Raw genomic sequence first — 11,631 nt, forward strand, 5'->3', positions numbered from 1 at the left:
GACTTTTTTAGGTACCAGCTTTGGCGCGTAAAATTATATACGCAAGACCAGGAAACGTCATGTACATGTAGTTGAATTCAAAGTGTCAATCTTTAAAATATATCGATCTTGCGATGCATGGATTAATAGTCCTGCCCTTTTAATTCATAGACAAGGTGCGCGCTGCAAATACGATTTTGCCTGGATGCACAATATTATTATAATCAAATATATCTTAAAGGAAGCATGTGGCAATAGAATAACTTGTCCGTCTACAGTAACTGTACTGTAAACATACAAATTGCATTTCTATCATTTTAGCACCGCCTGTATCGAGATACACATGTATATACTTATTTTAAAATGATGTTCACTTATTAAAACAATCAGGACACAAGACTTCAACATTTTCAGCACAGGAGCTTTAGATGCTTGTAAAGTTGAAAATCTTGCTAACATTACATAGTCTCACTTGAAAGTTGTAGCCAGTACAATGTGGAGTACGCGACCCACTTAACTTTCTTAAGATAAGAAAAATTGCAGTTATTAGACATGTGTTCCTGTCACATGGCTTGTTTTGTTTAAGTTCGTTATCTTACAATACGTTTGTACTGTTTGAATTCTGAAATATAAGGATTTTTAGACGAAAATGCACGTTTATACTGGACTGCTATTAGGTTTAAGCTTCATATTCTTAGCAATATATTTCTCCATTGATGTTCCTTTCTCGGCTGTTTTCAAATATAGTCGTTCATATTCAGACAGGATGAAAATTGCGGAATCGAAAAACAGAGCAAGATTAAAGAAGTCTTTACATTATATCTACACACGTGATGAGCCAATGCAAAAGATGCCGCGACTCTCCGAGGCAGACGACATTGACCTCCTGATAGTAATTGTAACGGTGTCACGAGAAAAATATTCACGGGAAGAGAAAAATGGATATCTGTTTCAAACGGCGACTTCCATGGACAAGCTTATGAAAAGTGACGAATATTTCAAAAAGAAAGCAATGGTTATATGCAATGTAAATGACGATCCGGAAAAACATGGAGATGCTGTTGAACTTCAGAGTTACCTCCCTTTTATAAACAAGGGCGGTGGAAACAATCTTGGGTTTAACGTAACTGTTATTCCGGAGCTACAGAACTGTGGACTTACAGATGACGCGAGGAGAAAAGAACTTATTGATTACGCATTTTGTTTGAATGTCTCTCATTCTATTCGACATCAGTATGCTTTATTCCTCGAGGACGATGTGATTCCTTATGAAAATTTATTTAAAGTTCTACACCATACGCTGAAATACCGACACAAGCGAAATAAACAATTTTCTTTCCTAAAACTTTATTATCCAATAAGGTGGCAAGGATATGCCTTTGAAATAGATCGGATTCTGGAACTGATAAGCTTTGGTACACTTGGTGGTGCTTTATTTTCGATTTTAGCTTGGTATTTCGAGTATGATTTACCTAGAAAGAGGAAAGTTAAGAGTAATATTGGACCATTTTTCATAATGGGATTTCTGAGTTTTCTTATCGTCGCCAAAATTATAGGTCGTATGCAAGTATTGGAGCTTCGCAGAATTACCCCGCATCTTTCTAAGCTAGGACCAAGTCCAGAATCGTGTACACAGGCTATGCTTTATAAAAGAGAAACCTTGCAAGATCTTATCCGACATTTGCTGGTCAACAACAGTCTTAATAAAGATCTGGCTATCTCGGACTTTGCTAAGAAACAAGGAAGCTCAGGATACTCGTTGGAACCAAATTTGTTTGCACATACAGGCATGCGGACATCATTTTCGTCAGAAAGTAAAGACCCCGAAGAATTTTTGTTCAACATGCCATTTTTAGAATAAATAGTGTTTAAGCTGTAAATCAGTTAGCAGACTGGCTTAACAGTATGATTATCATATGTTTAGGCATACTTCATCATTGGACGAAGTCCTTAAACTTGACTGCGTCTTTCAAGTTAATTTACATTAGAACCGAGATACGAATTTTTTTACATTTGATTCAAAAGGTAATATCCTGTAAAAGTTCGAGTCATTTATATGTCTCCTATATAAATAATATGCTGCAACTATGAATACACTTTTAACATTACTTCTTTTGTTGAGAGATAATCTTGTGAATCATTTCTAATTTAATTTCTTAACAGAATAGCAAATAAAGGGAAAATTACGGTGGCACAGAAGTGACGAGTGTGTGTTTTTATTAATATCATGCGCACGAGATACTTTGTCGTGCGTACGATATACGATGTCTTTCGCACGAGTAAGTAATTAGCGCACGAAATACTATGCCGTGCGTACTAGTTACTAAGTCGTGCGCACGAGATAATTAAGTCGTCCGCGTGAGTAACTATGTGGTTGGCACGAGTTACTTTGTCGCGCGCACGAGTTACTAAGTCATTCGCACGAGATAATTAAGTAGTGCGCACGAGTTACTTTGTTGCGCGAACGAGATAATTAAGTCGTGCTCACAACATAATTAACCAATCAGATTACACATTACATATATGAATTTTTTCAACTAAGATAATTCCTGGTTAATGTTTCACACGCAACATTAATCTTTGAAACAACTGAAGGTATTCACTTGAATATTGATACATGTCTTTAGGGTCATATCAGGAGGTCATTTTCTAAGGCCCGTAAATCAGACATTAATTTTGACTAAATTATGGCCCTTTTTATGCCACCACTTAAAAAGTGGGGAGTGTTGGTCAGTACGTGCGAACTGATGACCTGTTATCATTTTCCATACAATAACTTTGGAAGGAATAAGCCCTTGTTTATTTAATTTGGTAGGGACATATTGTCCAGTAGATGACCCCTATTGATGTTTCAGGTCATAAGGTCAAAGGTCAAGGTATTGAAGGTACTCACTTGAATTATAATACAAGTATTTATTATACGACAGAGCAACTCGTGCTCACGATATAGTAACTGAGATAATTAAGTCATGCGCACGGCTAAGTAACGCGTGCGCACGACATAGAATATCGTTCGCTCGACAAAGTAACTAGTGTTCACGACATAGTTACTCGTGCGCACAACTTAATCATCTCGGGCGCACGACTTAATCATCTCGCGCGCACGACATAATATATCGTGCGCACGACATAGTAACTCGTGCTCACTTCATGGAAATTTAAAATGTTATCAGTGATAAAACAAGAAAAGGACCCGTTCAAATACAGACAGTACATTACAACCTTCAAGTAGATAGCATATAATTTACATGTACTTCAATTTTATTATGCATACCTTAGAAATAAAGATAATATTGTTAAAGATGTAATGTGTTCTATAAAGTATATATGTATGTATCAAGTGGAAATGTACCCTAAATACCAAAGTACGTTGTTACAACAGGGATAATGCACAGCGATTTATCATAAGGTACTTTTCATTAATCTATTATATCATTTTTGCACTTTATCTAATTAGAGTGATCCAATCAATGATCAATGATAGGAAAAAAGATATGAGCCGCGTCACGACAAAACCAACATAATGCGTTTGCGACCAGCATGGATCCAGACCAGCCTGCGCATCCGCGCAGTCTGATCAGGATCCATGCTGTTCGCTTACCAACTCTTTTACAAGTAGATAAACTGATAGCGAACAGCATGGATCCTGATCAGACTGCGCTGATGCGCAGGCTGGTCTGGATTCATGCTGGTCGCAAACGCACTATGTTGGTTTTGTCATGACGCGACTCATATATATTTTATCACAACGAGACTGTGTGGCAACCAGGAGTCAGATTAAGGAAGTTTTAAAACACAATGAGAATTACAACAAGGAAAATAATTGGATGATAAAATAATTATCTTTGTATAGACAGGTATACACCGGTCATCCTATACACTGCTTTTAGTTAAGATTGAAACAATTAAAGGCAAGCGGAAGTTTTTTCATCCGACGAACGTTTGTAAGCTGAGAGTTCATTGTTTGTTTGTTCACTGTACATGTGCATTTTCAATTTGCACATTTAGTGTCAGATGCGTAATAATTGTTTTTGAAAACGTAAATGCATGGTGATATTTTTATGATGAATTACGAAATACTTATATTGAGATTTTGCTGTATTTAAGCTTTTAACGTTTCGACAAAGAAATACTGTTTAAAAAAAAACACACAAAACATATGCGTGTACTAATAGTCCTTTTTTTAATCAGAACCTACCTACGTAATAGTCTGGCTCCCTGCCTACATTTACTACTGAACGTACGTAGATTTAGGGGAATATTTCCAGACTACCTACGTAATAGCATGCGAAAATGATACTTAGAGTTATTGAAAGTGGGTATTGTTTTATAATCTTAAAAAAATTAATAAGATTTCCAATTGTAAGTTTCATATTAAGAATTGACCAGCGGAAATTCTACTTTTGTTCAGACCTTCTAGTTGTATTTTACAGGCTGTCAGTGTGAAATCAAACAGCCTATCGTGGAAAAAGAAAACGCGTAGGCGCTTGACTTCTCTTTTATGGATTTGCCTTGTCTGTTACCGATTTGCCGTAAACAAGGCTTTTATTTAAATAAAATTTTAAAATATTTGAGCCGCGTCACGACAAAACTAACATAGTGCGTTTGCGACCGGCATGGATCCAGACCAGCCTGTGCATCCGCGCAGTCTGATCAGGATCCATGCTGTTCGCTATCAGTTTCTCTACTTGTAATAGAGTTGGTAAGCGAACAGCATGGATCCAGGTCAAACTGCGCGGATGCGCAGGCTGGTCTGGATCCATGCTGGTCGCAAACCCACTATGTTGGTTTTGTCGTGACGCGGCTCATTTTTGCTACTTTACTTTCCGGTGTATCTCTCTCAAAATAATGAAAGATTGTTTTGAAATATGATTTTTATGTCAACGCGCATGTTTGTAATTTTGATAGTGACACATTTTCCAAAGTTTATTGTAAGAACAGTGTTTCGTTAAATGCTGAATTACACGTTAGCATAGGTAGTGTGAATGATAATGAATAGATTATTTATTTATAGACAGTACTTTTATTAGACATGAGTTAAAAGTAGATATTTTTCAGAATGCATATATGAAAGCTCTTGAATCTTAAAGTTTTACCGAATGACGAAAGTACTGTGTACGATGGTTGACGCAGAAGTAATTAAATAGACAATCATTATAACTTTTGTAATAATTAGTAAATTCAAAAAAAATAAAAACACATGGCTAACGTGTCATATTTAATGATAGTTTTCCAAAATTATGCGTAAAAGACTAAAAAAAAAATACATTAGATTGTTGTTTTGTTTTGGCTCTTTATTTAATTTGCGCTCCTTAATTTGTTAAAAAAATAATAAATAGAATGTTAATTTCAATTGCCACATTGGATACTTTGTCAAATTATATAGTTCATAGGAATGAATCCATACGGCAAGAAATTCCATTGTCTATTTTCTTTTCCAGTCCTCATCGCTGTCACCGTCACTATCGTTTATGGTTGTTTATTATAAGTTGTTTTGAAATTACTGAAATGAATGACGAGAATAACAATGTCAGATGGGTAAATTACTGAAATTCAGCAATATACAAAAATCAGTATGATTTCAATGATAAATTAAATTATGAAATTCAAGTCTTTCCGAACTTTATTCAATGTAGAAGATTATCATGAATAATTAAAGAACGTAAATTAATTTCATCCGTAAATTGCGCATAAATAGTTAAAATGTTGATACAAATGTACAACATGTGACGTCATAATTTGATATAACGTGAAAAATATATAATGTGAAAATGAATCTTATTCTTTAAAATGCATGAAATAATAAGAAATTTTGTTTCTTTTAATAATCGTATTAAATCTATAAGAAAAAAAGGACTTTTATTCTATACTATACCTCCAGAAGTCAGTATCATCTTTCCGGCCCTGATTTCTGCCATAATTGTCCTTAAAAAGGTACTGGTCGAACAATGACTCACTTTTTTGCACGTCACTATAAACAGAAATAAAATTTATCTTTGAAAAGCAGCAGATCACCAGGCGTTTTATTTTTTATTGATTAGACAATGTCATAATCAGAGACCCAGCCCTGGGTTTCAATAATGATTTCAACGTCAAAATCTCAGCTCAAATCTATGATTTTTCTCAACGTAGAAACTGCGATGAGATTTGGCTCGTTCATAAGAACGAATAGTAAGGTGGGGCCAGAAAACAGCCTTTGAGATCAGGATCCATGCTGTTTCCTTAAAAAACCTATAAAAGTGGAAACTAAAGCGAACCATGGTCCTGATCATGCGGGGGGTGCGCGGTGGTCGGGCCCCTCTGGTCCCCAAACCCATTTGTTGGTTTGTCATGACGCGGCTCATTTGTCTCAGTTTGAGAACGTAAGTGAACGCCGTACAGAAAGAAACAGACTTTGAAAATGTTATCTGTTACCGGTATTTGTATTCTGTATGATCACTTTCTAGTGATTGTATATTTTAAAGTTGAAAATCATTTTACTAAGAAAGATCCTGAAGGAATGAAATTTCATGGGGTTTATTTAAAAAAGTCATCATTGATTTTTACAAAGATCCTGACCTTTTGTTACTAAACTTATGAAAGGATATACAGTAAAATGCTTACTTATCGACATCATATGGTGCACCTAGGAAATCCTGTTGGTAGTCAGAGTCATCTTCGTCTGTTAATTCATTAAGCTCTTCTTCTAAACTATCTGCTTCATTAACGTCTAGATCATCCCAAGAGTTTTGTTCATCAAGGCCAGCATCATCCCATGACTCGTCTACACGATCCTCATCTACCAATGATTCTTCCATATCTTCCTCATCGGCCAAAGTTTCTTCTACACTATCCTCATCGGTCCATGTTTCTTCCATATCTTCCTCATCTGTCCATGTTTCTTCCATGTCTTCCTCATCGGCTAAGGTTTCTTCTACACTTTCCTCATCGGTCCATGTTTCTTTTATATCATCCTCATCGTCCTCGTCTTGTCCATCATCGGCCACATCGTCCCATGTTTCTTGTCCATCATCAGCCTCGTCGTCCAATGGTTCTTGTGCATCGTCGACCTCTTCGTCCAATGTTTCTTGTCCATCACTGGCATCATCGAACTCTTCGTCCAAAGTTGCTTGTTCGTCACCGGCCTCATCGTCCCAAGTGTCTTCGAAAGTTTCTTCTGTATAGTCTGGTACGGTAACTTCGTCGTTGTCAATATCATCACTGATTTCCCGTTTCCCAATCGACGCCCCTGATGCACTTGCAATTATCAGGAGGATTGCAAATGCTACCGAAATCCGAGCTACAAAAGCCATTTCTGTTACCTGTGTAATTCATATAGTAAAATGTGACCTTATTCCATGTTATATAGTATTAGCTTTTTATATTTTTAAAAGAAAAAAAAAACATTATTTAAAGTTTCATTTTACGGATTTTTTACAAATTAAAAGTGATGACATATTTTGATATACGAATAGCATAATACATTTATATTAAGAAGCATATAAGTGTTCACATATACAATGATGTTATTTTTTTAAAAAAAAGGGTTTTTTTTTTTTTTTTTTAAAAAAAAAAAATTTTTTTTAAAGAAAAAAAAAATTTTTTTTTTAAAACCTTTTTTTTTAGGGATAATCTTAATTTTTTATATTAAAATTTTATTTTCATTTTTAAAAAACCGTATTAAAAAAATAAAAGGAAACTGAAAAAATTTTAAAAAAAAAATTCTTCAAAAATTTCGCTTTTTTTTTTCCAACTTTGTTTTTTGCCTTTTAAAATGCACTCCTTAATTCACAAAATTTCACCACGCTTTAGTCTTTACTCCGGACTACGTATGATTTTAAACAAAATGATATATTCTTCCTTTTTAGGAACGAACTATTTTTAAAGCCGTACAATGAATCTTTTTAACAAACAACAAAAACAAAATGTTTTCATATCTGATTTCAGATTCATGAGATGAATACAAATGATTATATCTTAAAAGTGTATCTAAAGTATTTTTCAAACAAAAGCCAAATATTTTCAGGGTATTGCAATTTTTCGAATGGGTTTTTTGTTGGTTTAATTTGGCATGATGAAAAAAATAATAAACATTAATCAAATTAATCATTTTAGAGTATATCCGAACAATTTTTCATAATTCTCCCATTTAGATATTAATGTAAAAGAGAGACGTTAAATACAGTACTTTCTTTTAAGGCTTGAAACTCATTCATTCGTCGTCTATGTTATGATGAGCAAATTCGTGGCCCAGACCAATGGTGTAATTAGTAGAGCAGTAAAATGATTTCAGTTTTTAATGACTTTTAATTTATCAATTGATATTAAGGCAAAATCAATAAAAAATAATCTACAAAAAAAGAGAAAATATAAGCATACACATTAACCTTTTTACACTAAATATTTTAAATGGACTTGTCCATCTTTCAACCTTGAGAAGACCATTAATCAATTCTTAGAGAAAATTTTAAAATATTTGAGCCGCGTCACGACAAAAACAACATAGTGGTTTGCGACCAGCATGTATCCAGACCAGCCTGCGCATCCGCGCAGTCTGATCAGGATCCATGCTGTTCGCTTACAAACCCTATTACAAGTATAGAAACTGATAGCGAACAGCATGGACCCTGATCAGACTGCGCGGAGGCGCAGGCTGGTCTGGATCCATGCTGGTCGCAAACCCACTATGTTGGTTTTGTCGTGACGCGGATCATTTACAGACTGAGTAGCGAACAATGCAGACTCTGATCTTGGTCTGCACTGGTAGCATGGTTTGATATTTTACGCCATTAGGCTATCAGTTCAATTACAGATATTATACACATGTGTATAGTAAAAGATTTGTTAAGAGAAATATAATATACCTATGGTAATGCAATAATATTGTATAATGTTTCTTTTAAGATATTTTGGTTGATACACTATTTATCTTAGTTCAATTGTGTAGAAAGCTATAAACTTGTAGAAACAATTTCGAATCCGTTCCTGGAACCAAACAATACTGAGAAATAAGTATAAAGTTTCTTGCTCAAGAAAAAAAAAAAACGATTTGTCCCTGATGGGGTTTGAACCCATGCGGCTAGCGATCATTAGATTACTAGTACGACGCATTAACCACTCGCACATGCGGTCAAAAAAGATAAAACTTATTTTGTTAGTCTGTTATCATATGTACGTTTTACCAATATTTAATTTTGAAAAAGGCCTTAAAAATAAACAAACGGTGGTAATGGGAACGGACGAGGAAAATATTAGTGACTCGAAACACACGTACATTGGTTGTGGTAATTTTTTTACATCCTTAATTGCAGCATACTTTGTTAAAAAAAGTTGTTTACATGATATCTTCACATGTGTGTTATTTGAACACGTAAACACTAAAATCTGAATGCATTTTAAAAAAAAAGACAAAGCAAAAATATTTTTGCGCAGCTTTAATGTCTCAGTGAATACTGCTGACAGTAAACATGATTTTTATAAGGAAGCGCAGTAAATATTTGGATAATACATGTTGTTTACCAGTACCCGAGTTTTTTTTAACCCATGGGGAAAAAACAACAAAAATACACATAATAAAAAACATACAGTTTTATTAAACAGCCACCAAAATATAAAACATATGGTGGCTGATTTGTGCCATTCGTGTTTTGCCCCGCGAACTCGCCGAGCGAAAAGTCGAGAATTAACAAGTTAAAATTGCGGGCGGACGTAGCGAAAACACGCTAATTAGTGGGGCGAAGTTAAATAAATAAAACGTCAACCCCATGGGGGCGCGAAGCGAGATTTGAGAAATAAAACGGCGGGGTCGCGGGGCGAAATTACGTTAATTAGCGGTGCGCGGGGAGAAGTTAAATAAATAAAACTTTACCCCGCGCCCCGACAGTCAGCGTGTTTTCGCTCCGCACCCCACCATTTTAACTTGTTAAAGCTTGGCGGGGTCGCGGGTCGAAACCCGGCTTGTGGCGCCGTTATATGTCGAAACGCCGCTAAATGTCGCACCTACCTCTAAATGTCGCACCATTTCCGCTAAATGTCGCAACCGCCGCTAAATGTCGCAACATTGCCGCTAAATGTCGCAACCGCCGCTAAATGTCGCAAAATTGTCTGCCGTTAAATGTCGCAAAATTTTAATTCATGTAAAAAAAAGTAGCTGGTGGAATTATGTTAATATTATCATTATGTCTGTAATCTGGGTACAAACTATCTATCATGTAGGAAATGATTTGCTGTAGTATTTAGATTAAAAGGTTGGAATGAAGTAATCTTAGTCGGTATTATAAATTGACGACCACAATTTATGCCAAAAAGCCCCTTGGTGATTTAACACATTTGTTTACGTTTTTGTCTCCCGCCTTTTCGAAGAAACAGAGGGATATGTAAAAAGGCTCCATCCGTCTGTCCGGTCCGTAACTCATCATCAAGGGATTTTGAAATAACATATGTTCACCAAATTAGGACAACCTGTCATGCGAAACAACCAGACTTCCACGGGGACCCGCATGGAGATCAAAGGTCAACATTGTCTAATGGAGGGTACAATTGGTGTCCGGTTTATACCTTTTTTGTCTATCAAGGCATTTGAAATAACTTGGCACAAATGCTCACTATTTAAGACAACGTGTTTGCGAGACAATGGTCAGAGTATTTCGTGTCCAATCCATAACGTTTTCATCCATAAAAGGATTTTGAAATAATATGACACACATGTTTATCATAATATGACCACATGTCATACACAACACTCAAAATTCTACCCCAAAGATCAAGGTCACACTTAGAGGTCAAAGTTTAATAAAGTGTTCTGTTATAATGCCTTTTTGTGTCAGATCCGCTAACTTTTTCACTTATCAAAGTATTTTGAAAAACGTTTGCACAAATATTCACCATATTAAGACAATGAGTCTTGCGCGACACTCTGACCTCTACCAAGGTCAAGGTCAACACTAAGAGTTCAAAGCTATACATGGTCTTATTTTCCTTGTCCAGAGAAAATCTGGAAAAAAGCATTAGAGATTGCAGTGAAACTTTAAATATAGATAGATAACAGCGAGAGGGATTGCAGCGTTACTCCATCTTGAATATTTTTTAATTGTTTCTCTGTATGTAAATGCACGAGGGACGGTCAGAAAATATCCGGACTTTTCATGCTCCTCTCTTTCCACGTGCAGCTATATACACATTATATATTCAATTGGTGAAAACTACATTCATTCGCCAATAACGTGGTCTGATAGTTGTGTATACACAGTATTTTGCACTCTGATATATGATAGGTGTTACGTCTATCATGGACTCTTTGTTAGAGGAACAACGCTCTGTAATAAAGTTTCTGGTTCGAAAGGTGAAAAGCCCTGCCACATCTTTCAGAGGCTTAAAAAAGATTTTCTTATAAATGTGTATCACGTTCAACCTTTTACAGCTGGGTTTCTCAGTTCGTGAAGGCAGAACAAGTGTTTGTGACAGGCCTAGGACTGGGCGGCCAGCTGGGGCGTTGACCCCAACAATGGTAGCAAATGTTAAAGCTTTTGTCAACAAAAATTGTCGAGTAACTTTGGAGGAGATAGCCAACAAGTTTAGCATTGGTAAGGCATCGGCACACAAGATTTTACACAAACACCTAGGCATGAGCAAGGTAAGTGCCAGGTGGGTGCCTATACAGCTGTCCGCAGATCA

The 11,631-nt window shown here is 35.8% G+C and overlaps 2 protein-coding genes across 2 annotated transcripts; one reads left to right on the forward strand and one right to left on the reverse strand.

Annotated features, from left to right (window-relative positions):
- Nucleotides 1-560: 560 nt before the first annotated feature.
- Nucleotides 561-4,693, forward strand: LOC132757611 (post-GPI attachment to proteins factor 4-like). The gene has a single exon (XM_060748933.1). The coding sequence runs from the start codon at nt 629-631 to the stop codon at nt 1,838-1,840; it is 1,212 nt and encodes a 403-aa protein (XP_060604916.1). The 5' UTR covers nt 561-628; the 3' UTR covers nt 1,841-4,693.
- A 491-nt stretch (nt 4,694-5,184) lies between these two features.
- Nucleotides 5,185-7,310, reverse strand: LOC132757612 (germ cell nuclear acidic protein-like). Its single transcript, XM_060748935.1, has 3 exons — nt 6,583-7,310; nt 5,855-5,950; nt 5,185-5,482 (listed from the first exon to the last, which is right to left on the reverse strand). Exons 1-3 carry the CDS (start codon nt 7,269-7,271, stop codon nt 5,449-5,451), a joined length of 819 nt encoding a protein of 272 aa, XP_060604918.1. The 5' UTR covers nt 7,272-7,310; the 3' UTR covers nt 5,185-5,448.
- Between the last annotated feature and the right edge of the window lie 4,321 nt (nt 7,311-11,631).

This window comes from Ruditapes philippinarum, unplaced genomic scaffold, assembly GCF_026571515.1.
Source record: "Ruditapes philippinarum isolate M1 unplaced genomic scaffold, ASM2657151v2 ctg8070_1_1_1_1, whole genome shotgun sequence".
Classification (NCBI taxonomy): domain Eukaryota; kingdom Metazoa; phylum Mollusca; class Bivalvia; order Venerida; family Veneridae; genus Ruditapes; species Ruditapes philippinarum.

Bases quoted from the DNA above. Each gene is read 5' to 3' on its own strand.
- LOC132757611 (XM_060748933.1), top strand. From the start codon at position 629: ATGCACGTTTATACTGGACTGCTATTAGGTTTAAGCTTCATATTCTTA.
- LOC132757612 (XM_060748935.1), bottom strand. From the start codon at position 7,271: ATGGCTTTTGTAGCTCGGATTTCGGTAGCATTTGCAATCCTCCTGATA. The intron at 5,951-6,582 runs GTAAGCATTTTA...TTCTGTTTATAG, and splicing joins GCACCATATGATGTCGATAA to TGACGTGCAAAAAAGTGAGT. The intron at 5,483-5,854 runs GTATAGTATAGA...CATTCATTTCAG, and splicing joins GATGATACTGACTTCTGGAG to TAATTTCAAAACAACTTATA.